This window comes from Ursus americanus, chromosome 8 (genome assembly GCF_024610735.1).
Source record: "Ursus americanus isolate L20-20 chromosome 8, mUrsAme1.1.p, whole genome shotgun sequence".
NCBI lineage: Eukaryota > Metazoa > Chordata > Mammalia > Carnivora > Ursidae > Ursus > Ursus americanus.
This window is the reverse complement of record NC_142134.1, coordinates 48,092,916-48,119,540: the sequence shown is the minus strand read 5'-3', so window position 1 is coordinate 48,119,540 and position 26,625 is coordinate 48,092,916. Positions and strand designations below refer to the sequence as shown.

The window sequence follows — 26,625 nt, the reverse complement described above, 5'->3', positions numbered from 1 at the left end:
TCCCCTTTCTTCCCAGATTGAAAACTAAATAAACTCGTGCTGTTAAATATATTGCAGAGAGTTGGGCTTTGATTTCGAATACAGATTTTTCCATTTACATATTATGTACTTTCAGACAACTTGCTTAATTTCTTTGAGTTTCCATATCAAGTACAGTACCTGACTTAGGAATGTTCAGTGATTATTTTTCTAATGAATACATATTTCATCTGTGGGTTTGGGAATGTAACATCAACTACATAAGATACAGCAATGATCCCAAAGGGTGGGACTAATGAAAGTACCAAGATGATTTTAGTTGAGACAGACATGGCATCAAGAATATTCAATCATACAGAGAAAATTCTTTTTTTTTCTTTTTTAAGATTTTATTTATTTATTTGAGATATATATATAGAGAGAGAGAGCAAGCAAGCACAAGCCAGGTGCAGAGGGAGAGGGAGAAGCAGAATCCCCACTGAGTAAGGAGCCCAGCAACCTGGGCCTGGATCCCAGAGCCCTGGGATCATGAGCAGAAGGCAGAAGCTTACTGACTTTGCCACCCAGGCACCCCAAGAAAATTCTTTCAATTGTATTTCAATACTGCTAATTAGATCAAGGAGAAAAATCTTTATTTAGTGTTATGTTTTAAAATTTTTCTCTAATGTCTGCTAATCTATATTTGCTCTTGGTTTTTGTTTGTTTTTGAGCGAAAGAGAGCATACAAGCAAGCAAGAGTTCCGAGTTGGGGAGAAGGCCAGGGGCAGAGGGAGGCAGAGAATCCTAAGCAGGCTCTAAGTCTGACATCTGACTGGATCACACCACACCAGATTATGACCCCAACAGAGATCAGGAGTCAGTTGTTCAACTGACTTAGCACCCAGGAGTCCTGCTAATCTACATGTTTAATCAAGAGAGATTCAGAGCCTTTCCCAAGTAAGATCTTCGCATTGAATTACATTTTTTAAATTAATTACACTTATTTTTACTGTTTTAATTTATGACAGGTCACAATGCTTTTTCAATTTATGGTAATGATACAAATTTTTCTTTTAAAATAAATTAAGTATAAAAGGTAATTTGATTTAAAGAAAATATTAAGTATATAATAGCAGTATGTATAGTCAAATCAAGGAGAATATTCAAATTATTGTAGTTTGCAACTGATTTATATGAACTGCCGTGAACTATTGTGTTCATTATAATTCAAGGTAGCTGTTGTTTATTCTCTAACAAAGTTGGTAGCAATTAGTGTTGTATTAAGTACTGTTTTGATTTATAGTAGTCCAAGAATGAACTAGAACCAATACAACGGTGAACGTAACACAGCTGTTGTCTCATTCCTCTGCACCAAACTTCAGATACTCCAGAAAAGCCCAAGGGAGATAGTGGGAGACAGACCCTGAACGAGCTACAGGGGTCTCATGATCTCTTATCATTATCACCCACGTTACTTAGCCAGAGATCTTCCCTCTGCAAGGTCAGTATTTGTTGAAATATAATAAAAAAAAATAACTTGAAGATGATGGGAGACTTCTGGGAGTTCAGGGTGTAACTTTTTTCCACCTTCCGTTCTGGTCCAAACTTTCCTAGGATACAGTATTGGAATCAATTTTACCTTCCGTTTCCTTACAGATGCACTAAAATAATAGCCATATCAGTTAACAACAGGGGGAGTTTATTTCGCCTTTCAAATTCTAAAAAAGCTGCTATCTTAGCTCGCTTTTTTGGTAGGCAGCTAAATCACAACGCGGCTGAGTGAACAACAAACACTGGAGGCGGGCTCGCCCTCACGTGACTTCCTTACAGCCTCGCCTGGAAGCGCGCTGACGTCATCCTGCATGCGACGTGCAGGCGCCGATCGGCGGCGCTGCGTCTCCGGTGTCGCGCTGGAGCCGCAAGTTGGGCCACACTGGAGCCGCAAGTTGGGCCACACTGGCCCCGGTACTTTTTCTTCTCCCGCTGCGTAAGGCTGTTTGGAGGATTTTCGCCGGATCTTAGCGGCGAGCGTCTTGTGGAAAATCGCGCCTTAGGCTATGGCGCCGACCTGTCTCGAGACTCTCTCCTGACGCCTTCGTAGCGCGGAGGGATGTGGGCTCCCATGGGTCGGGGCAGGTGGCACGGTTGCGCGCTCACGGTGTGGGCCACCGCAGCTGCGCATCGGGGGATCCTGGAGCCTCGCCCCATGCCGACCCGTGGGGCTGCTGCCAAGTCCAGGAGTCAGGACAGGCTCTACAGCTCTGCCGACCGCAAGGTGACCGCCATTAGTCTCTGATTAACCGTGTTTTAAAACTTGGGAGGGTGTTCCTTGCGAAAATGGAAGCCTGAAGGGCTTCCTAGACTACCTGCGAATGCAGGTTGAGGTTCTATGAGGGAGGTAGACCTAAGAACGCGCAGGTTTCTGAATCCTCCACCACTCACCAATGTGACCTTGGGCAAGTCGCTTCTCGAGTTCACTAGCTTGTAATGTCAGTAACTATCTATTGATTGTTTATGCGAGGCACTGATGCAGGGGCTTTGCATGCATTTAATTCTCTTAAAAGCCTGCTGAAGAGGCCGCTACATAACCTCATTTTCCTGCAACTTACTAGCTCTGTGGCCTGGGGAATCTACTTGAACTTTTGTAACTGTTTTCTTTATTGCTAAATGAGATAAGAATAAAACAGAATGGCTATTCATGAGGATTGAACTACGTAAGTAGTTTTTAGTACTTTTCAGTCCAGTATCTAGAATGTAAGAAGTGCTGGGTATGCTTTAGCTTCTGTTTTTTATTTTATTTAACGTGACCCAAAGCAAACTTGTTTTCTGAATCTTTGTTCTTGTGGTGGAGAAAGTGCGAAATTCAGCAACTCTTTAAAACTACACTATTTGATTACTAGGAAGAGATACAGTTTAGGCAGATAAGAGTAATTGCAAGTTATGAGTACCTGGAAAAAATAAGACTTCAGTATGATAATTGCCCTCTTCTAAAATGCTGTGGAATGTAAAATGGATTTATGCTGCAATTCAAAATTCTTAAAAGTGGTGCAGTCCTGTTCATCTTTTTAGTTGAATGGCAGTTGAAAGGGCAGTGTGGGAAATCCACTGGGGCAGACAAATCAGGTTTAGTTTTTTCTCAGAATTTCTTTCAGATATAAGTTGCACCTTCATTATCTGCTTTGTATTAGAACATTTATAAAAAGAAAACTTAAAGTTCATGAGTAGTGTGTATTTCATTGTAATTTTCCTTTTTTAATGCTGATTATGAAATGGATTTGCTTGGAAAAATAAAATGTTTAGAGTACAAAAAAACTGACATATTCTACTTGAATAACCATTTTTAGCTGTTTGCAATGAACCGTCACAAAACATTAGAGAAGGTGTATACAACTAAAAATCAGGAGTTACATTTTAAAATATTTTTAAAGCTTAAGTGATGAGCTTTTTTTTTGTTGTTGTTGTTTTGCTGATGTTATCTTTTTTTCTCTCTCTCCAAAGAAGTTGGCAAACAATACAATTGTATCTAAATTAAACTTTTGAAAACTCTATTAGGAGCACAGATTTTTAAATAGATTTGACTGCTGACTAAATGTGATGAGGGCAAAGAATTTCCTTTTTTTTCTTAGAAACTTTTCTGTAGCTTTTTTGCCTTGAGCGGTTTTGTTAGACCTGGTGTTCTAGGCTGTTCAGGAGTTCTAGGTATCTTATGTTCGTCATTCATGAAAATAAATTAATTCCCTTATTGGCCCTCGAAGTGATGGAAATATTTATAAGGGACTCTTATTTAGCTAAGTTGTCACCTTGACAGTGAAACTGATGTATTTGATGAGTGCTGTTATAATCAGTTGCTTGTAATGATAGCCATACATCTTTTTATTGTCATAGGAATGGTATAAATGTTATAAATGAAATTGTTCAGACTAAAAGAATATTCTTTGAATTAGTATACATTTTTCATATCATGCAAAATGTATACTCATAAATGTTTTATTTTTCTTCCCTTTCTAGGAAAAAATTGACATGTCTAGATTCTCTGTTGAAAATATTAGAAATTTCAGTATTATTGCACATGTGGATCATGGCAAAAGTACTTTAGCTGACAGGCTTCTGGAACTAACAGGTACTTGCACTTTATGTTATATAGTTAATTGATGGCCATGAGTAATTAATCATCATTTTTACTGTGTTTTTTAAAATTTTGGTTTTAATTTTATATTGCAGTATTGTGTCTTTTTAAAATCCCATAGAAATATCAATAAGTATTTCTCTTTATAGGCACAATTGATAAAACAAAAAATAATAAGCAGGTTCTCGATAAATTACAAGTGGAACGAGAAAGAGGAATCACTGTTAAAGCTCAGACAGCATCTCTTTTCTATAATTATGAAGGAAAGCAGTACCTTTTAAATCTCATTGATACACCGGTAAGTTTAATATTTTGTCTCTCTTGTTAAGTCAGCCTTGTATTAATAGTGCAAACAAATCCTTGTTCAGCTTTTGAACTGACCGTTAAGCACTTTGCTTTTTGTTTTCTCAGTGTTCTTATGTTTGAGTAAATTGTTTCACAAGTATAGGGTAAAAAAAGAAATGTATTAACTTTTTATCAAGGGGAGTCAGTAGAGTTGCCATAATGCCCCTCTGTAAAAAAATTACAGCTAACTTTAGAAGTATCAATATTTTTTGTTTCTCAGGGCCATGTTGATTTTAGTTATGAAGTATCAAGGTCACTCTCTGCCTGCCAGGGTGTTTTACTTGTGGTTGATGCAAACGAGGTAGGTACTTTCAATTTTATGTGGTGTGACATGCTCTTCGGTTGTTTCAAGAGGTTTTCCTTAAAATATATTTTGGAAATAGAATTTTTGTGTTTGAAAATAATAAGATTTATTGTATTATGAAAGCCAAAGCATATGATTTGGTCCTGTTAATTTGAATTTTATTGCACTAAAGCAGTCTGTGAAATTGACAAGTTCCTATTTTAAACACTAAGCTGATAAGAAAAATGAAGGGATTGTTGAAGTATATTATCAGTCATCCTACCAAAAACTCAGTTTTTAGCTGTTCTTAATTTGGGGTTTTAATATTAATTTTTAGAAGAACTTGAATCTATTTTGGAGGTAATTTTGGGTGATTTTAAGGTAAAAATTTGGGAAATGTTAAGTTTAAAGAAACATGTCAATAACATTACCAAGTTCTTTTGTGGTATAAAGATAACCATAAAAATATATTCATTGATGATATAGACCTATGATATGTACTATTAAAGTAATCTTTTGATATATTTCAGTTTCTCACAAACTTTTCATTCAAAACCCAAGATAATTGTTGTGTTAAACCTTCCTTGTTCCTGTCAGGGAAAGTCAGTGTCTACCTTGTATACCTAGTATAGGGTTTTATAAACCCCATCATATGACTGTGTCCTTTAGTAGGCTTTCATGACCTTGAAGGTTCATGTTTCACCTTTTTTGTCTCCAGTGATGTTTCCCGAAATGAGAGGAATTTTCACAAGGAATTGTCCAGATTCATGGAAGTATAGTTATCATACTTTACTTTATACCTCTGCTTTTGGTGAAGATGTGTGGAATGGTCTTAAGTTTTAAGTTTTGTGATAGATGGTAGAATGGTCATATCAGTATCTTTGTCTTGATATTTCTAGGGTATTCAAGCCCAAACTGTAGCAAACTTCTTTCTTGCCTTTGAAGCACAGCTGTCGGTAATTCCAGTTATAAACAAGGTAATTCTAATGAGACAATAATGTTTAGTATTTTACTTTCTAAAAGTGAATTTAGTGTTTGGCAATTAAGTATACCATTTTTTATATGAGGAATCTTCAACTATATATTAAATATATTGATAGGATTTATTCCTTCGAATTGCACATGATAGAATTGCAACTCAAACTCCTATATCCTTATAAGTAGTTGAGAAGACAGTCTCCCTAAATTGACGTGGAGTGATTGAAGGCTATTTCTATAGGAAAGGAATACGTGCAGGGCAGCCAAAAAAATATGTTTATCACACTAAAACATATATAGGAAAAGAAAAAGCACTTATGATCTTGGGAAAACAATGTAACACTGAAGCATAACAGTTAAGTGCTAAGCTGAGCACTGTTGATAAACCTTAACTTTTATATTTTGAAATTAATAATCTTAATTTAAAAATCTGCATTATGGGGCGCCTGGGTGCTCAGTCGGTTAAGTGTCCAATTCTTGATCTCAGTTCAGTTCTTGAACTCAGCATTGTGATTTCAAGCCCTGCATTGGGCTCTGCTGGACACGGTGTTTACTTAAAAAAAAAAAAAAAAAAAATCTGCATTGCATTCAGTTGAATTTTTTTATATTGGAGTTTAAAAGAGGCAAAGTTGTCTATGGTAAGACAGTTGGTTGTGATAAGTTACACCTAACTTATAAAATCAGTTTACATGGTGTTGGTTGATAAATTATTATTGAACTCTTCTGCCTTGAATTGCCAGCTGCCTGAATTTTTTGCATACTCAGTTCTGCCTGCCCTCTGTTTTTCAGTGGCCATACTTGTTAAAATTGCATTGCCTATATTTAGATATTTTAACACTTTTGGAAAGAAAATAGAGGGATCAGTTAATGTAGGTATGCTTTTAACTGTCTCTAAATGCTGTTAATATGTAATACATTTTATTTTTACTGTGTTAAGACATAATGAATTTTTGTTCTTAAGATAGATCTGAAGAATGCTGATCCTGAAAGGGTTGAAAAGCAAATTGAAAAAGTGTTCGATATTCCAACTGATGAATGTATTAAGGTAAAAGACTTTTTTTCTTTAAAGATATAGTTATACTTCAAAAAATTTCAGGTAGTGGCCTGAGTAAAATTTCATAGTATTTGATATCCCGTTGGTATATAAAGTTTTCGTAGTTTTGCAAAGTTCTTTTTACTAATACTTCATTTGATTTTCACCAAAAATCCTCATTACATGGTTAGGACAGATAGGAATTATTCTAGTGACCCAGTTGAAAGAACTAAGACACAAACATTTTATCACTTTCTTAAGATTACAAATCTAGTTAGCTAATGTGCCAGGACTAAAACGGAGGTCTTCTGTAACTGATTATAGTAGCATTTCTTGTTAGCCATTTTGCCTCTATGGAAATACTCTATATATTTATTTATTTAAAGATTTATTTATTTTTATTTTACAGAGAGAGTGCATGAGAGTGGGGGTGGAGGGGTAGAGGGAGAGAGAATCCTCAAGCAGGCTCCCTGCTGAGCACAGAGCCTGACTTGGGGCTCGATCCCAGGACCCTGAGATCATGACCTGAGCCAAACTCAAGAGTCAGAGGCTTAACTGACTGAGCTACCCAAGCGCCTCTGGAAATATTCTCTTTAAAGAGCAGGCTCAAATTAATATCAAGGCATTTGTGTGTATTCGTTTTGGAATTGACAGAGCTTTTTTAATAAAAGAATTGGTTATAGTAATAATCTTAAGAAACAGTAGATTTTATTTATATCAAAGTTGGTATTACTTTAAATTTGAATTTTTTTATTTACCTTTTAAATGATGATTAGGTGTTGAGTAGCCACGGCCAGACTGTGCTATGCTACGTGCTTGTGTTGTAAGTGTGTCAGTGCAATAGTATAATGTTCAGCTTCCACCTTCAATCCTTTGACTTTTGAAGAAGCAGGTTTCAGGTGATGAAGTGTTTTTTGTTTGTTTAACCTTAACACAGTGGAAGATTACATACAACATGGTATGAACTGAATATATATATAACTGAAATATATAACTGAAAAAGCAGTGTTTTTTTTTTTTTTCTTGGAGATAGGATACACACATACAGAATTTAATGGTTTTTATTATAAAGAGGGACCTCATAAAGCAGTCCTGGGATTATGGTTTCATAACTTGGGTTATGTTATATTAAAGTACAATTAACTATTCTGTTTTTAATACATCTTTAAAAAATTCATTCAGATACTTATTTCATATGTGCCAGCTAGGGGCACAGCAGTGAACAGGATAGATAGACCACTCTGTCATTGTGTTCATGTTCTCCTTAGAGAGGTAGTCATTAAATAAGTAAAGAAAGAAGTAAGTGTAGTAATTATTGAATAAGACATGTTATCAAGGAAATTCATTCAAAAGATTGTGGTGTTTCAGGTGGAGTATCATACTTAACCGTGGAAAAATCATTTTTTCTCAGAGAGATGCTATGATGCAGAGTAACTTAGGGCATCTCTGATGAACTGACACTGAAGAAATGAAGAGTTTGGAGAAACACATTCCAGGAGGAGGAAAGAGCAAGCGTAAAGGCTTGGCATGTTTGGCAAGGTTTGGCATGTTTAAGGAACAGAAAGGAGGCAAATTAGATGAGATGGCTTTGTAGGGATAGGCGGGAAATAAGGCATGCTGAGACTCTTGCTGTGCTGAGGTTTGAAAATTATTCTAAGATAAAGGATTTTAAAGTAAGTGAGGAAAATAAACTGATCAGGTTGACTTATAGAGAATTCATTAGAAAATAAGAAGAAGAGATAAGGGGACACCAGCTTGCAGTAACAGCTCAGATGCTATGGAGGTGACTAAGTATGTGATGGTGATGTTGGTGAAGTGGGCAGATTTGATGTGTATTTGTAGATAGGTTAGATTTGCTGGTGGGTTACATGTAAGGAAGTGAAATAAAGGGAAGAATCAGGTACATAGCTTTGGGTTTAAGCAATTAGTTGATAGTAGGTGTTAATATTGATATGAGGAGGAGTTAGGAAATGTTATAGGAGAAAATAAAAAGCTTTGCTTTGGACGTAGTGGGTTTGAAATGTCTGTTAGACATCAAAGTAGAGATATAGTGTAAATCTACAGTTCAGGCATTCTTGGAAAAAACTGGGGCCAGAGAAAGATACTTAGGAGTTTTAAACATGTATGTGGTATTGAGGCCTTGCAAACTAATATGGTTTTCTAGGGAGAAGTGTAGAGAAAGGTCCTAGAAGCCAAACTATGTTATTGTCAATTTGAGGACATTATGAGTAAGAACTTAAGAAGGATTAGAGTAGGATTCAGAATAGAAAGTGTGGAACGATTGAGTCTTCAGAGAACAGGGAATAATTCTCAAATAGTAATTAATGAGAGTCCTAGAGAAGTTGTGACTATAGATACAGAAAGATTTGTATATTTTGGATAAGGGAGTTTGTGATATTTTCTGTTTGCTTAAATGAAATAACAGGCAAAGTCATCAACCAAGAGTGAATTGGCCAGAGGGGAAAACATGTACCAGTGGTAATGTGAATTTACTATGGGATGCATCCTGGGAAGTTAGGAAATTTAACTGCCATTGAGATGTGTGGTCATGAATTCTCAAGAAACCAACCAGACCAGTTACTTGATTTTTCCCCAGTAATGTTAAGCCGTTTATATCATAGGCATAGAAAAAACACATTGTTGGGGCGTTTGGGTGGCTTAGTTGGTTAAGTGTTTGACTTTGGCTCAGGTCATGATCTCGGGGTCCTGGGGTCCAGCCCTGTATTGGGCTCCATGCTCTGCAGGGGAGTCTGCTTTTCCCTCTCTCACTGTCCCTCCCCCCTCGTTCACTCTCTTTCTCTCTCTCTCTTTTTCTCTAATTAATAAAATCTTAAAAAAAAAAAAAAAGACACGTTGGAAGCAGTCACAGTTGAGTTTTACCAACCCTATGATAGGGAGAGAATAGATAGTGGTTGAACAGTGATTGTAAATAGTGGACCTTGGAGTCTCAGCTGGGAAAGAAGGGGGCAAGGGGCTAATGGATAGTGAAAAAAAGGTAGTCCATTCAATGGTTTCGAGATGGGAACTTGAAAGATTGTTGCAAAGAAGGTACTAGAGTCTAGAGCAGTGGTTCTCATTAGGGGGTAGTTTTGCCCCCTAAGAAACATTTGGCAATATCTGGAGATGATTTTTATTGTCATAATGGGGAGCGGGTGCCACTGTCATGTTGTGGGCAGATGGCATTCCATAGATTCTGTTAAACATCCTGCAGTGCACAGAACAACCCCTAAAACAGTTACCAGCCCAAACTGTCCTTAGTGCTGATGTGAGGTGATCTAGACAGAGTTTAAAGGTTAAGAGGTGGTTTTTAGGGAATGGGTTTTGAAATAAAGATTTCAGAGGCAGTCCAGTTACTAGTGATGACAAAGTTGAGTCATACCTGTGTTTTTTGTCTTCAGGCTTGCTCTCTCAGTGGGAGAACCGCAGTAATAATATGCCTTTCACTAAATGTGTGACATCCACTTATGTTATTCTCTTTACACAACAACCTTCAGATTTAGGAAAATATAAATGATCATTTATTAGATGAGCAACTTGAAGCTCAAATATATATTGGTTAAAGTCTCATACAGTCTATACAGAGTCATAACTGTTACTCAGATTTTTTTAAAATCTTAGACCACTGTTCTTTCAATACCATAATCAGAATGCTTCTGTAATTTAATCTAAGAACCATAGACTCACCTAACTGTAATGGAAGGACATTTGTCAGTATAGTATATGCTTTGTGCTTCTTTTATTACTTTCTTCAAATTGATACCTGTTAGAATTCTTTCTTTTTTCTGATTATAAAGCTCAGTCACCTGGATAGAAAAGTTGAGTCTTTAAATCCTTATTTTTTTAATACATATTTTTTTAGATTTCTGCTAAACTTGGAACAAATGTTGAAAGAGTTCTTCAGGCAGTCATTGAAAGAATACCACCGTAAGTATTTTCCTATTTTTTGTACTGTTTATTTTTAGTAGTACAAAGGCCATCAGTCTGATCTGTAATTTTAGATTAGACTGTTCTTGTGATGAGTGAAAATACATTTATTTTTAGTGATACATAGAAATCAAGTACAGCATAGAAAAGAAAGCAAACAAGGGTGGTAGGGATCTCTTCCTAATAATCACTGTAGTAAAGAGACTTGAATACATTAGCAGTTATTGTGCTTTAATACTGAATGAATGTATTTCATCAGTTCCATAAATCATCTTAAAACAGTCATTTATTTAAAACTCAAGGTTGAAATAAAACTAATATAAAAATAAGCATTATACTTTATAGGAAGATCTTTTTATTTTGGCTGTCAGTAATTAGCGTTTCTCAGGTACTAGAATAAATTAGCATAATATTTGAGTTTAAAATAGGCATTTTATTAAGATTTTAATTTATTATGTGTATATTTTCTCTTTACTTATTTTTAATAGTCCCAAAGTGCATCGCAAAAATCCCCTGAAAGCTTTGGTATTTGATTCCACCTTTGACCAGTACAGGGGTGTGATAGCCAATGTAGCATTATTTGATGGAGTGGTTTCCAAAGGAGATAAAATTGTATCTGCACATACTAAAAAGATATATGAAGTTAATGAAGTAGGAGTTCTGAATCCTAATGAGCAGCCAACACATAAACTGTAAGTAATTTGCAATAGTAATTAAAATACATTTGTATGTGTTTCAATCTCTGCCTTTCTTAGCTTGGTATGCTTAAAATTATCCCAATTTGGTAACTCAGGAAAAAAACCCAAACTGATTATTTAATGCAACTAAATATTAAATGCTCTTGCAAAAGGAATCTCATGTGTAAAGGACTATATAAATTTGATGTATTTGATGAGACAGTGAAAGAGATGGTTCTCTCACCCATATCCAAATCACACTGGGTATCAATTTTGATACTTAATTTTTTTATAATTAGATTTTTCAACATAAAAGTAGTGAAGAAAATTTGGTGATTTTTCCTTTTGTACAGAATTCATGGTAAAACTTTTATTAACTAGAATGCATGGCACATGGGGTTAGCAAGGTAGTGTGCATTAGAAAAACTGAATTCTGAGTTCACTTACAAATATTTGAGTGCCTCCTCCATCAGTACTCCAGGTGCTGATGAGATAAATCGCCTGATACATATTTGCACATTCTAAGGTCTTTGTTTCCTCATCTGTAAAAGTTAAGGTAGTGACTATATAGGTTACACTTGATAGTTTATGTCTAAAACTAGCACTATTTTGTTCATTACATTTTGTATTTAATTGAGTCATAAAGTTTATTTTAATTTTACTCAAAATATTTCTGAAGTCTGTGTTCCATCATTTAGATCATACATTGACCATTATTGTATCTTCACGTAAGATTCTGATGCCTTATTCTAAATGTAAATTAGTTTGTTATCAGGTAGGAAATTTGCTTCTTAAAAAAAAAAAAAACAACCACAAAAACTAAGCTAAAACTCTGAAATCTTTGGGGCGCCTGGGTGGCTCAGTTGTTAAGCTTCTGCCTTTGGCTCAGGGCATGATCCCGGAGTCCTGGGATCGAGCCCCACATCAGGCTTCTCCACTGGGAGCCTGCTTCTTCCTCTCCCACTCCGCCTGCTTGTGTTCCCTCTCTCACTGGCTGTCTCTCTCTCTGCCAAATAAATAAATAAATAAAATCTTTAAAAAAAAAAAAAAAAACCAAAAAAACTCTGAAATCTTGGGATGTACTCTTTTCCTATAAGAGGAACGTCAAATTGGTGTCAGATTTGTTTAGAGTTCACATTTTTCAGGTTGGTTATAAATTTATCTTTTTTTTTTTTTTAAAGCACATTAGTGACACAATTCCTTAATAGTGTTTTACACTACAAGAAGTTATTTTGTGTTTCTGCACTTAGTTTCACTATGTTTACATTATATTTTAGAAGCGTTGTTTAATATGCAAAGGTGGGCAGAGTCATGAGGAAGGCTATAGACTTGTGGTGTTGCAGAAATCCTTGGTAATGGACTGTAAGGCATGGTATGTTCTTTTACTGACAGTTTAGCGTTGATAATTGATATGTAGCACTTACTTTGAATTTGATGAGGTTTTGTTTGGAAAATGTACCATTTCTGGGAAAGGTAGAAGTTAATGTGAGTATGCACTTGAAACATTAAAGCAGTAAATATTTCCATATAATAATTTTATTTAGATATGCAGGACAGGTGGGCTATCTGATTGCTGGGATGAAAGATGTCACTGAAGCACAAATAGGAGATACATTATATTTACATAAACAACCAGTGGAGCCCTTGCCTGGGTTTAAATCAGCGAAACCAATGGTATTTGCAGGTGAGGAGCTCACAAATTCAAGAATGAGGGCCAATTTATTCTGTAAATGGAAATAAGAATTATTAGAAGTATTCATTGTAAATAACAGCTAATTCCGGAATACTCTTATTTCTTTCAGTTTTTTGTGTGCTATTTATGTATCAGTTAATTTCATGTGTATAGAGAAACTTTATGTGGGAGATAATTTCCTACATTTTTTTTAGGACTTCTTAAAAAGTATAAGCTCTTAAGAAACAAGCTCGCTGATATATAAAAGAACAAAGTAATGTGAATTTCCTTTTTGTTTCGCTGGTCATTGCATTTGGAATATTTTTCTAGTTAGGATGTTTTCGTTACTAATTATCAGTGGACATTTACTGACTGCCTTCCTGTTAGTTGGACTTTCTTTAATATTGTACAGTATAGTGTAGACATGGCAGAGGATAGTGTTAACTCTCGTAAGCATGACTTCACAGCCTTTTACTACTGTGTGATGTTACAGACATTTGGAAAAGGAAAGCCTGATTGAAGGTCATCAAGTTACTCTGTGCTGGGTACCAGCGCTTGCTTTTCTCCCTTTGTATCTGTCACTGGGAAGTGTGAAGTTTGTTTACCCTGTTTAGGCAAAGTCAATCATTTGAATTTTGGAGGATTTGAGAAATGAGGACTTGAAGTGTGAGATGAAAAGAATCTAATGAATCAGTAATTGTATGTTTTTGTCAGTGAATTGAGAAAAGCAAAATTTATCTTTGATTTTAAAGATTATCTGCCCTACAGAATTAAGGATTCAGTGTAGTTTTCATTTCTATTTCTGTTTTTCATCTACTAATGGAGTTTCATTTGTGGTTGTGGAATGTGTTCAACTTCTGTTTCTTGAAATAATGTATTTTTCTAAAAGGCCTAATTTCCATGGTTCTTTTTTATTTTTCTTATATTTTTGCAAAAGCATAAAAACATCACTTGAAGTATGAATCCAGTTGTAAATTCACTACAGCTCTGAAACTTGCAAGATACTTTGAAGCCAGTGTAACTTAATATTCAGTTTTTTTTAGCAAACCAGTTATTGCGGTCAGTGAAATGTAGGGAAGTAATTTAAAAGCTAAATGATTAATTTTGATCTTGGAAGCGTTGTATATTTAGTTTTTAGGCAGATTTTCACATGTGATAATTAGAAATCATTGTGTCCTCAGGAATGTACCCTATAGACCAATCTGAATATAATAACCTGAAGAGTGCTGTAGAAAAACTGACTATAAATGATTCCAGTGTGACAGTTCATCGGGATAGTAGCCTTGCCTTAGGTGCTGGCTGGAGGTAAGATTCTTTTACCTTCTAGCATCAAATTTTTATTGAAAAGTGAAGTTTAAGTGGTTCATTGCTCCTGAACATTTCATTTCTGAAAATAAGTACTTTTTAGTGTAAAGCGAACCTAAACAAACATCTGCCTATTTTACACTGTACTCATACTCTATGTGTAGGCTTTATAGCAATTTTAAATACAATTCCAATAGAAATTTTTTTTTAAATTTTGATTCTTATGTAATGAAGTTTTGCTGGCATTTAATTATGATGTGAATTGCTTGAATGACTTTTTTTTTTTTAATGACTTTTGATTCTACCCATCTCCCACTAAGTAACACTATATTCATCAAAGAAACCAGAGCCCATGAGACGTAAACATTTTGGAGTTTGGCTTTTTCTCCTCCCAGGTTGGGATTTCTTGGACTTTTGCATATGGAAGTTTTCAACCAGCGACTGGAGCAAGAATATAATGCTTCTGTAATTTTGACAACCCCAACTGTTCCATATAAAGCTGTTCTTTCATCAGCAAAATTGATAAAGGTACTGTTGTGAACCAGCATACAAGAGAAAACTAAATAAGAGTGTGTATGTATATGCAGAATGCAAGAGAAGCTTTTTAGTACACCATTAGCTGACTAGCTATTATGTGAAGTATTCTTGATTAGTAGCATTAAAAACTGAATACTTTATGACTAATGATGGAGAAGTCACTTGAGAACTTTTTTGTACAGTATTTTTCTTAACTTGATAGAAATCTATTTATTGTCAATACTAGCCTGTTACTGAGAGTAAAACATAGAATTAGTAATTAAAATGCTGTTCTAAATCCAGTACAGAAATGAAGAATATAATTTTGGTCATAAGTAGTTTATCTTATGAAAGGTGAAGTATTCATTGCTACCTGGCTGTAGGAAATTTTAGATTTCAAGATATTATAGAGAAGGTATCATATTCCATGTGAATGGCAGGCTCTTCATTTTAAACAAATTTTAACTTGGACATCTGTAAATATTTTCCAACAAAATTTACTTAGGAAACTAATGATAATGTCTTATAAAGGGCAGATTAAAATGTGCTTTTACATCGTATTTTTCTAAGTGGTACATGAGATGTGTGTAGTAAATGTTGATGAACAGGATATGTTACTTATTAAAAATTGTTAAGTGGTTCATTTGGGTGGTTTTTAAAATATAAAGCATGTTAAGATATAGTCTAACTTTTAGGAATTCTTTTGTTTTTATTCAACAAATGCAATTATAGTAAGTTCTAACATTTACTATAAATTAAAAGCAAATTTTAAAACACGGTAATTAAGACTTTTTTTAGCTCTAGGTGATTTTTCTTATTTTTAGGAATACAGAGAAAAGGAAATTACAATCATCAATCCTGCACAATTCCCTGATAAATCAAAAGTAACAGAATATTTGGAGCCAGTTGTTTTGGGTACCATTATCACACCAGATGAATATACTGGAAAAATAATGATGCTTTGCCAGGTATAAGTGTAATACAATTTAATGTAAAAGTAAACTTTAGTCCTCTCTAACTGGTTTCCCACTCAGGTTTTGAAAGATTTCTCTCTGTAGAGTACACTGAATTTGTAAGAAATTTTCATACAGATCTACATCTACATATATATGAGGTAGAGATGTTGGTATAGATATACTTTTAAAATAATTTTGATTTTAAGTAAGGAAAAGATAGAACCAGAATTTTGATCATCTCTGTTAATTTACTGAGTTGATATGTTAGCCCACAGGAAAGAAATTTGATGCTTATTTTTACTGACTAGCTAAAAGAGTAATTTCTTTTAGCCTTTATAGTACTTGAAATTGAGGATAGTTTCAAAGATTACTATAATACTTGAGACTTTTGACTAAAGGGTGGGTATTCCCCATTTTGCCTTAGTTTTTGCCACAATGTAATAAATAATCCACAAATCATACTCCTCAAAAAAAACTATTTGAAGTACTCTGACATACATTGGAAAGAACTCTCAAATGATTACTAGTGGACTTGCATTTTAATTCTGTAATCACAAACTAGAAAACTTTGGTCAGTTGCTTAAATTCTTTGGACCTAAGTTTATTTGTAAAACAAGAAATTAGAACTTTGATGTTATCTGTAGTTACGTTTGGTTTATCATTTAATATGATATAATTTTAAAAAGATAAAATTGTTAGATAAAGAAAGGATTAAAAGCTTTGGTGATAAATATAATTGAAATACGAAATAGTTCTGTCTGTATTATAAGTATTGTTGCAAGTTTTTAGTAGACCATTAAATATTCCTTCATTTTGCCCACTCTTCATTAGGATTTGTAAGGAAAATTTTAAGTTGATAATTGACATCTTTCTATATTCGTTGTAAATCATTTAAGTAGGTTATTAAACATATTTTTTTTTCTCTTTTAGGCTCGAAGAGCAGTTCAGAAGAATATGGTATATATTGATCAAAATAGAGTTATGCTTAAATATCTCTTCCCTTTGAATGAAATTGTGGTGGATTTTTATGATTCTTTGAAATCCCTGTCTTCTGGATATGCCAGGTAAAAGTTTAATGGGAAATTCAGATACCTGGATAATTCTTTTGAAATACTGACCACCATGAGTATACTAATACTCCACTGATTTAATAATCTCTGCTCTCTTGAAGATAGTGGAGAAGGATAGACAGGCTTGAAGCAACCTTAAAAGTGTTCGAGAGTACTCATAATTTGCTTATGGAAGAATGACTTCCTTCAATTCATCGAACTACCCTTCTTCTAATAAAAAAAATTGTAGTGTCCTCTTCATGAAAGAGTATATGCCCCTGTCTGTTAAAAATTATACGTAATTTCAAGAAGGTCCTGTGATCTCAGTGGCACATTTGTATGGTGGCACATTGTATTTGTGTGTTATGTAATCGTAGGAGCACCTGTTATGTATTTGTAAAACCTAAGTACATACTTAGTCTGTGAAAATGCTAGGTGTGCCCCTGTACCTGTGAACACTTTAATAACTTGGTCTTCTCCAGAGTAAGTGTCCCACATTATGAAAACCGTCGTCTCATCCCCAGGAGTGCGTGGAGGAACAGCCTGATATAAGTGAAGGAAGATTTAATACTAAGTACCAAAAAGCTCCATGCATAGCATTTTGGGAGTATTTTATGTTGGGGTAAATAACTCTAGATGCCCTTAGTATCCTAAAATCTTATGTTATTGGAAAACATATATTGGAATATAAAGAAAATATAAAATATGCTGGGGAAGTTGGGGGGAAAATGAACATTTACATCTGTAAAATACACATGCACCTACATGAATGTGCAGGCATGTTTAACATTAACATTGAAAGAAAAATTCCAGTGTTCAAAGAACATGCTACAGTGTGACCTGGAAATTTAGCTTTATGAAATGAGCTTTAGAATGAAAGAGTCATCATAATCGATATAAAGGAGTGTTCTTTGTGTTTGTTTATATTGAGAGATTATTTTTTCTACTTGTCACCCAATTTTTTTCTTCCGTGTCTTCTTTCAGACAAGAACTTAAGCAAATAAGTGGCAGTGGGATTTAAAGTAAAATGAATTGAGGCAGCATGTTGTTAAAAACAATAATTATAGGGGGTGCCTGGATGGCTTAGTCGGGTAGGCATCTGCCTTCGGCTCAGGTCATGATCCTGGGGTTCTGGATCGAGCCCCAAGTCGGGCTCCTTGCTTGGCGGGAAGCCTGCTTCTCCCTGTGCCTGCTGTTCCCCCTGCTTGTGCTCTCTATCTCTGACAAATAAACGAATAAAATCTTTAAACAAACAAAAAATAATAAAAAAACAATTATTGTGGTTAGAAGAATGATTAAGCTAAGTGTTTATAAACATTTTTAACAAAGTCAGTTGTAGTTTGCATTTGAGTACCAACTTATGAGTTAAGTGGTCTTAAAATCTTATAGCTTAGACACTTAAACATACTTCAGATTAAATGAAATGACATGTTTAATTTTGAACTGTGTAAAAATGAAACAATGCCAGCTTCCAGAATTAAGGTGATTCTTATGTTCAAAATGGATTTTTTTTTACATGTAGTCAATTCCTAACTTATTAAAAATGCATCATAATCTGTGACCTTCTAGCCTAATCCATTGGCCTCTCGTGGACTGAGATAAGGAACAATTTCTCTTAAACCAGCAAGAATCTTCTGCAGCTGGGTCAGAAGAAGTATTCCTTTGTTATATGAAGACTATAGTGAGGCTGCTTCTGGTATTTAACTTGATGGAACTGTTTGTCCTTAAACTCCAAGTAGCATTTTGGAGTCCTAAATATGTTTCCTGCATTCCAGGGGTACACTTATGAATAACTGTGTTTTGAATGGAGGTTAGGTTTCCATTTGGCTGGCTTGGAAACACATTTGTGTAATGGTTTCTTTTGAAAAAATGAGTGAAGAAATTCTAAACTTCTGGAGCACAGAAGATTTTAAAATTGTGAACAGGAGAAGTCTAGGGACTATGTCTAGATTTTATCTTTCTTTGTATTCTGCGTAGTAGTTAAGATGGTATCTTTCATGTAGTAAATGTTTAATGTTTGTTGAAGAAAGGATTTTAGCAAAACTTTAGGTAATAATATAATTTTAGAGTATTAGTATCAACTTGTGACCTTCCTTTAGAAACCAAACATTTGCAGCTCTACACATCAGTTTGTTTTAAAATTAAGACAGTTTAGGACTGTACATGTTCTTATCCATAATTGAAAAGACATGTAATCATAATTAGTTTTCTTTCTCATTAGAGTTCAGTTTTGAGAGTAAAACCTGTTTTGAGTAGCATTGTAAGCTTTGACCATATTGTTTAATAATAATAGCTGATGCTAACCAAGTGCTTTTATGTGCTAAGTTAGGCTCTGTTCTAAACACTGTTTTTGTATTAGGTACTGTTTCAGTGCTTGACACGTATTAACTCATTTCATCCTCAAAGAAGCCCTGTGAAGTTTCAAATTAAGGAGTAGTATATGAAATCCAAGAGTCTTATATAGCGACTCTATTAGTGCCAGAGCATTTATTTAACAGGTAGTAGAAAGCTAAACAGAAACCCAAACTTAATGAATCTCTGAGAACGACCCATTAATATATACTGTTGTCTACAGTTCGCCAGCTCTTGGGAGGAGACATTGACAAGAAGGTGACATTTGCCTTCAGTGTCCCATTTTCCTAGACTGACTTACCAGTTTGTTTTCCTTTCCCTATAAAGCATGTTCCCCTTGCTTTTGCCTTTCATTTCATAAATGTAAAAAGATGAGGGAGTTTGTTGCTCACTGTGGTCATCTAGATCCATTTATGTGAAATGTATATTTAATATTTTGATAGAAAGTTAGATCTTTGGGTGGGGGTGGGGGGATGGGAAAAAGATGTTTTGCAAAGAAAAATAATACAGTCTCTTGGGAAGTATATTTATCTATCATTTGGATGTTTTTTTGTTAGTTTTGATTATGAAGATGCAGGCTACCAGACTGCAGAACTTGTAAAAATGGATATTCTACTGAATGGAAATCTTGTAGAGGAGCTGGTAACTATTGTACACAAGTAAGTTGAATAGAAACTAATCACGGAATGTGAAAGTAAACACTTTTGACATGTTTTTTATTTAATTATTGATTGCTTATTTTTATTTGACAGCTACATTTTGAAAACTTAAAAGTAGTTAAATTTCCTTGTACTAGTTTTTCCTTGCATTCTTTTTCCATGCTTCTCTTTCCAAACTATTACATATAAAAGAATAGAATTACAGTAGCCAAAAAGAATAGTGTCATGGAAAGAAATGTTTCCCTCACCAGGGTAAGACAAAGTAGAAGAAATATTTTAAACTTTACGATAGATTTAAAATTGAGAACAAAAAGTTTTTTATATTCATAAAAAATTATAATGAAAAATGAAATATCCTACATGTTCAGCAAATTGATAAAAATAAATAATGGAGCACCTATTTAATAATCATATTAAGCTATTAAAACTATACTGTGAAGTAATATTAAGTGACATAAAAATATCTATTAAATAGAAAGGTAGACACATACACACTGATTCAAACTGTAAAATATCAAACATGCAGAAAAATAACGGAAGGATATAGTTTAACATAGACATTCTAAAATGTTTAACATTGGTTTTCTGTGGGTGAAGGGAAGGGCATCAAGCATGGTTTTTATGTATATTTTTCTACATTTCCTGTAATGGTCATAATGTTATTTTTGCAATCAGAAAAGTCATGTAATTCAGAGTAAGGGATGTTTAGGACAAATGAATTCCATTTGAACCTCCTTGAGAAATGCCTTTGTATTGATTATTCATATGGACTAGAAAGCTACTGTAAATATTCGTATTTAGGATATGTAAATAGTTGCATTTTCTCTCTCAGAGACAAAGCACACTCTGTTGGCAAAGCCATATGTGAACGTCTTAAGGATTCTCTTCCTCGGCAGCTGTTTGAGATAGCAATTCAAGCTGCTATTGGAAGTAAAATCATTGCAAGAGAAACGTGAGTTGAAATTCATTTTTGTTCCCTGTTTTAGAAATGATAAATGGTTAGAAATGATAGGACTGGAACTATATTATGAAATAATATTGAGAAATTTAACTTCATATTCGCCTAAGCTTTATTCTTACTTGTAGAAACACAATTGATTTTTTAATTCCACTTAATTGATACCATTACAGTGAATTACTTAAGTAACACTGAGTGATATATAATGGGCATGGGTTTGAGGAATTGCTTTATTTCCACTCTGAATGGCTACTGAATTTCCTGGGCAAGGTATAGTTTATAAACTAATAGCAACTGAAACTTGTTAACTTCCTAGGGGGAAAAAAAAGTTTTGGAGATACTCTTCCAAAGGACAAAACTAAATTACGATTTTTACTTGAAGCATTTAATATCCCTTCTCAGAACTAGCCAAATTAGAAATCAGAAAGGTGACAGAGGAATGCTAATATGTTGAGCTTTGCATTGTAGATTATGTGATCTATAGTAGACATGGAAGATAGGTTAATTTATGTAGGAAACTGGTCTTTTTTATGAGGGATGTGAGGTATAAATCAGAACATGGAATAAGCTGCTCTACTAGTAAGTGCAGGAAATATCGTGTAGCGTATTTCCTTGACTTCTGGAAAATCAGAAGTGTCCCCTAGCTGGAAATTGCTATTCAATTGTAGTTTAAGCCCAAACCTACCTGTATCAGTAGTGGTGAAATTACAACCAATATTATTACATAGTTTACATCTTGTGGGACAAATTTTATACCTGTATTTGCAGTGAATTTCATTTCCTAACACAATTTTGCTTTAGTTAATTGTTTTGAGTTTCATGAGTACCAGAGATTGGGCAGAGTAGAGTTGATAATCAAGGAACATCCTGGAAAATACAATTTAAAATAGCAAATAATTCTAACATAAGTGTGTTAGGTAGGAGCTATCTTAGAGGAAAAAAAATAGATTTTTATATCTTCTTAAGGAATACTTATTATAAATGGAATTTTTTTCAAATTTCTTCAAATTTAGAAACCCTATAGAAATAGATGAGTTTGTATCTGCTTGGGTGGGTATATTAAAATTATTTATTTGCCCTGAAAAGGGTTTTATAAAAGTAATACATTTTTTATATTCCTAGTCACTCTTAACCCACATGTGGTAGAGTTATTAACACGATGATAACCATTTTTAAATTTTTTGGAAGTAGTAGTGGTAAGAACAGTGTTAGGTTGAGCCAGAAATGACCTTGTATAATCTTATAATTAAGGTCATACTACTCTTGAATTTGGCCTAATCAAGACTACCCACAAGCCTTGACCTTTTTTGTGCTTAGTAAAATTTACGTTGATGTTCATGTTGAATCCATTTTCTATTTTATGTCAAATATATGAAAATAGATAAAAGAGTATTTGAGCTATCTATTTGTTTACGACAGTTTTACTTAGGTATGACATGATTATTTGAACCTTGAAAGTGGACATTGTTTTTGAAAATAAAATTCTTTAAAGAGTATATTGAAATTATGTTATATTTATATAAAATTTCCTCTTTTACAGTGTGAAAGCCTATAGGAAAAACGTTTTGGCAAAATGTGTACGTATCTGCCTGTATTCTACTTTGTATTAATATATCTGTTTTCATGAGTTTAAAATCAGAGGAGGGGGTATAAATAATATATATTGATTTCCATTGTTTTTGTAATAACCATTTCATCTCCAGTTTTCTTTTTAAATAGGTAAATCTCAGCTTGACTGTTAATATATTCATTTTGATAATTCTTATTTTTCCATCTTATTTATAGAAATTTTCTTATATGAAGTACTACCCAATAAGGTATTTTTGTAACAGATCAGGATAACATGTTTTATTGATCTAATTTATAAGGAGAAATTTTGAAGACAATGACTGTCTTACAGTGGGAAGAATATGGCCATTTGAAATCCACCTCTCCTACATTGCTTTGCTTTTTGTGGCCTCCTCTATTAAAATTTCTTAACTCAGTTATGAGAAATAAATGGTAAATGCTTTTTCTAAATCCTTAGTGTCAGGACTGGCACACTTATGCCTATGTGAATTTATTAGACTATGGCTATATGACCCAGAATTTTAAGACTTGAATCAGTAAGAGGATTGATAATTCTTCTTGACATGCATAACATAATACTGGGTTTCCTTGGTGATCTTCATCTCCATCCAAAAAATAAATAAAGCCTTTATCATTCTCTGAGAAGATGTTAAATTATGATCTGCTATGAAGGTGATTAGAAAGGTAACTTTGCAGATGTCTACCTCATAATAATTGTAAAGTTATTATAATTGTATTGATGTCTGTATGTAATTATATAATTTCTATGGAGTGATTTGGACATCCAATTTTTAAAAATATTTTTCAGTATGGTGGTGATATTACCCGAAAAATGAAACTTTTGAAGAGACAAGCAGAAGGAAAGAAAAAACTGAGGAAAATTGGCAACATTGAAGTTCCAAAAGATGCTTTTATAAAAGTTCTAAGAACACAACCTGATAAGTAATTGATGGGAAAAAATACAATGCATTTTCATAAATTAAAACTTGTGGATCTTTTATTCTTAGTAATATATATGTTGACAACAGAATGAAAATTATAAAATTTGCTTGTTGCTTTCAAGGTTTTTAGGTTTAAATAACCTATTAGCTCTTCTTTGAAAAGGAAGTAATAATAGGTGGGTAAGAGCTTGGATTCTGGAGCCATATTGTCTGGTTTCAAATTTCTGTTCCACCATTCACTAGCAAGGTAAATTATTACTTAACGTTTCTATTTACTCTTTAGTGACATCAGGATTATACTGTTATTTACCGCCATAGGTTGTTGTGAAGGTTATATCAGATAGTATGTTTAAAATACTCAGAAGAGTATTTTAAATACTCTTTAAATACTAAATACTAAGAATAGTGTTCAGTGAATCTGAACTATTTTGTTTTCACGCATATTTTTTCTTACACTAAAAGGCCCCATACTTAACAGTCTATTTAGTTCAAACCTAAGATAAAGTATTTTCAAAATCCCCTAAGTATCAATTTGTTGTTAGCTGGGTAAATTTAGATTTATAGGAATCAGTTATTAAATAAAGTCAAATAGCATTCTAGCTGGACATGTTCTAGTTTTTGTTAAAATTTTTTTAAATGTTTGAAATAGTTTACATACACATCTAAATTAAAATAAGGGTAGGGGCTGTCTTAATTTTGGTAATTAAGATGCATTTGTGTGAAGCGATAGGTGTTTGGTATTAGCAGCAGCTGTTATTAATGGCAATTTAATAAGTATTGTCTAGATTTCACAGTTGAGGGGACCAAGCTCCAAGCTTTAGTTAAGTAACTTACTTGATGTCACACAGCCAGTAAATGGCGGTCATGCTTCAAAGCATGTGTTCTTATCTCCACCCAGTTAGTGAACAAACCAGAGGGCAGATTATATTACAGTAAGATGTGTTAGCCGTTGAATTTTGTCCTCTACCTTGAATGAACTGAATGAATTAAATGTCTTCTAGGGATAAGACTATTGATATATTTTATACTAAGGTTATTACGTTATGAGGTACTTCTCACTATAAGATAGTGGGATTTACTTAAAATTGTATATAGTAGTTAATTAACCTGTGATTTCATCCTACTTATATAATCTACTCAGATATCTTTCCTATCCCATCTAGCTGTAATAAAACAGATGAAATATTTGAGATTCCATAACAATATTTGTATTTTGTATAGTATATTTGAACCTAGAGCATTTACATATAATTTTTAAGACCGAATGTTCTGTTCTACCATTATTGTCAGGAGAAAGGTTACAGGTTGGTACCTGGCACGAAGTATGCACCACGTGTCTACTATTTAATATTGTGCTGTATTAGTAGGTGTATAATTTGGATACATTTAGTTCTTTTCCTTTAACCTCTGACTTTTTAGGAAGCTGTTTTACTTGTAGTGATAAAAGTATTTTTCAGATTCTGTAGTGTAAGCTTAAGTTCTCTCCCCAACCACTCTCCCGAACAGAGGAAGAGTTGTGTGCCTTCTAAGTATATTCCCCAGAGGACCTTAACATTACGGAGACTTTTGCAAACATTACAATAATTTAAATGTATTAGAATAGCCACCATTTATTGAATATAATAAACTGAGAGCTGTTGAGCTGAGCTCCGCAGGCCATTGCCTCATTCAAGCTATACAACAGTCAAGGTACAGGTACTATTACCATCTTATCTTATATTGCAAGCAGCTCAGACTTATATTTGCTGGTGTCAGTTACTGACAGAGCTGGGATTCAAACAGTGGTTTCTTTATCCAAACCCTACCAGTTCTTAGCTACCATGGTTTATTACATTGTGGAAATCTAATGGGCTTCTTAGTTCATTAACAGCAACTTAGCCTCTGAGCTAGGGAGCTAGAGTGGCCAGAAATCAGTTTGCTGAGGAGCTTGAGTACATGGGTTTGATTCAAACTAGCCCCTTAACATCAAGGGCAGTGATGGAAAGATCTTTTAAACTGTGTTTCAGCTAGCACATTTAAAGCACAGAAATAACTAGTTGAATCATGCATCAAAAACAGTTAAGGTTTTCACTATAACTGTGACTTTCTATAGAAGGTAGATAAGGTAGATTGTAGTAACCAGTACTTTATTACCAGGTATGTGACTAGAAGATGATATATAACACTTAAGGCAATTATAAACTACATTATTTGGAGTTTAAGGAACATACTTTATATTAAGTTTTATTTATTTTTATTTAATTTTTATTTGCCATTTAAGGAATTTAATTGTAAATACATTTCGGTCACATTTCAGTTAAGTATCGAAGTAATGCTTCTCTGAGATGGACATATGAGATGCAAAATATGCTGAAGAAATGGGAGAATTTTTTACTCCCCACTGAGTGACTAAGAAATTACAGGTAGAATTATTGTCTTTTAAGTTAAATCTCCTAAATGCCTGATGGCAACAAAAAGTAAATGCTGAGTGAATACTACTACTAATGTTGGACTACCTCAGATGCACGTATTCAGTTTCACTTCTGGAAATAAAATTTAGATAACATTTGTTTATTATAATCTTTATTTGAGTTAAAGATAGAAAACAATATACTTTTATTTGCAATTTAATGATGCAAGTTGTTAATGGCAATCTAAGTTTACAGTAATTCTTTTTTATATATACTTCACGTAATCCTTTTAGACATATACGTAAGGAATAAAGCTAATCATTTATGAAGTTTAACAATAATCAGAAAATTGTCTTCAAAAGAATTTAAGTGTTTTGCTAGGTATAAAGTTCATAATTGCCAAAATACTTATATTAAAAGCATGAACCCAAGTCATTAAATAAAAATAAGAGCACATTTGTAAAAAAGTGCTATAGAAGATGGTGCACAGAAATCATGCACTTATACATACTTTCCAAAAGGACGTAAACTGTACTTTTAGGCACTGGCATCTCTTCAGATTCTCTGTTCCAACGATATATAGCAGGACTTTTGATGTCCAGATGCTACTGCAGAAAGATGACTAAGGCAACCACGTGCAGAAAAGCTTGTGTGTAATGCACAGAAAATACAAAGATTACATTCCAAAAGTAAAGGTTTGCAATGATTGATATCTGAAAGGCTTGGAGTGTCTTTATGTGATTAAAAAATAAAACTTTGATCAACCAGATTCATATGAATGATATTTGATGTATAGATTTAAATGTATAGACATTTAAAATGACTTGAAATTTTTTAAACAGACATTTCATTTCTGTGATGTTTTACAGGGTGGCTGTGTGGCTTCTGTACTTTTATAATAAACAGCTATTTGTGAGAGCCAACTACTTCTCCT

The 26,625-nt window shown here is 33.8% G+C and overlaps 2 protein-coding genes across 2 annotated transcripts in view; one reads left to right on the top strand and one right to left on the bottom strand.

Annotated features, from left to right (window-relative positions):
- YIPF7 (Yip1 domain family member 7) overlaps positions 1-1,884 on the bottom strand; it is a 44,408-nt gene extending 42,524 nt beyond the window's left edge. Inside the window, exon 1 of the mRNA XM_087864162.1 lies at positions 1,700-1,884. The gene's annotated coding sequence lies outside the window, so the exon portion shown is untranslated. The remainder of the gene's footprint in view (positions 1-1,699) is intronic.
- On the top strand, positions 1,874-26,609 carry GUF1 (GTP binding elongation factor GUF1). Its single transcript, XM_045816063.2, has 17 exons — positions 1,874-2,233; positions 3,967-4,078; positions 4,234-4,382; positions 4,650-4,730; positions 5,612-5,689; positions 6,652-6,735; positions 10,583-10,647; positions 11,136-11,339; positions 12,869-13,008; positions 14,178-14,301; positions 14,697-14,829; positions 15,642-15,785; positions 16,704-16,837; positions 19,732-19,833; positions 20,666-20,785; positions 22,332-22,368; positions 23,169-26,609. Exons 1-17 carry the CDS (start codon positions 2,069-2,071, stop codon positions 23,304-23,306), a joined length of 2,010 nt encoding a protein of 669 aa, XP_045672019.2. The 5' UTR covers positions 1,874-2,068; the 3' UTR covers positions 23,307-26,609.
- The last annotated feature ends 16 nt before the right edge of the window (positions 26,610-26,625 follow it).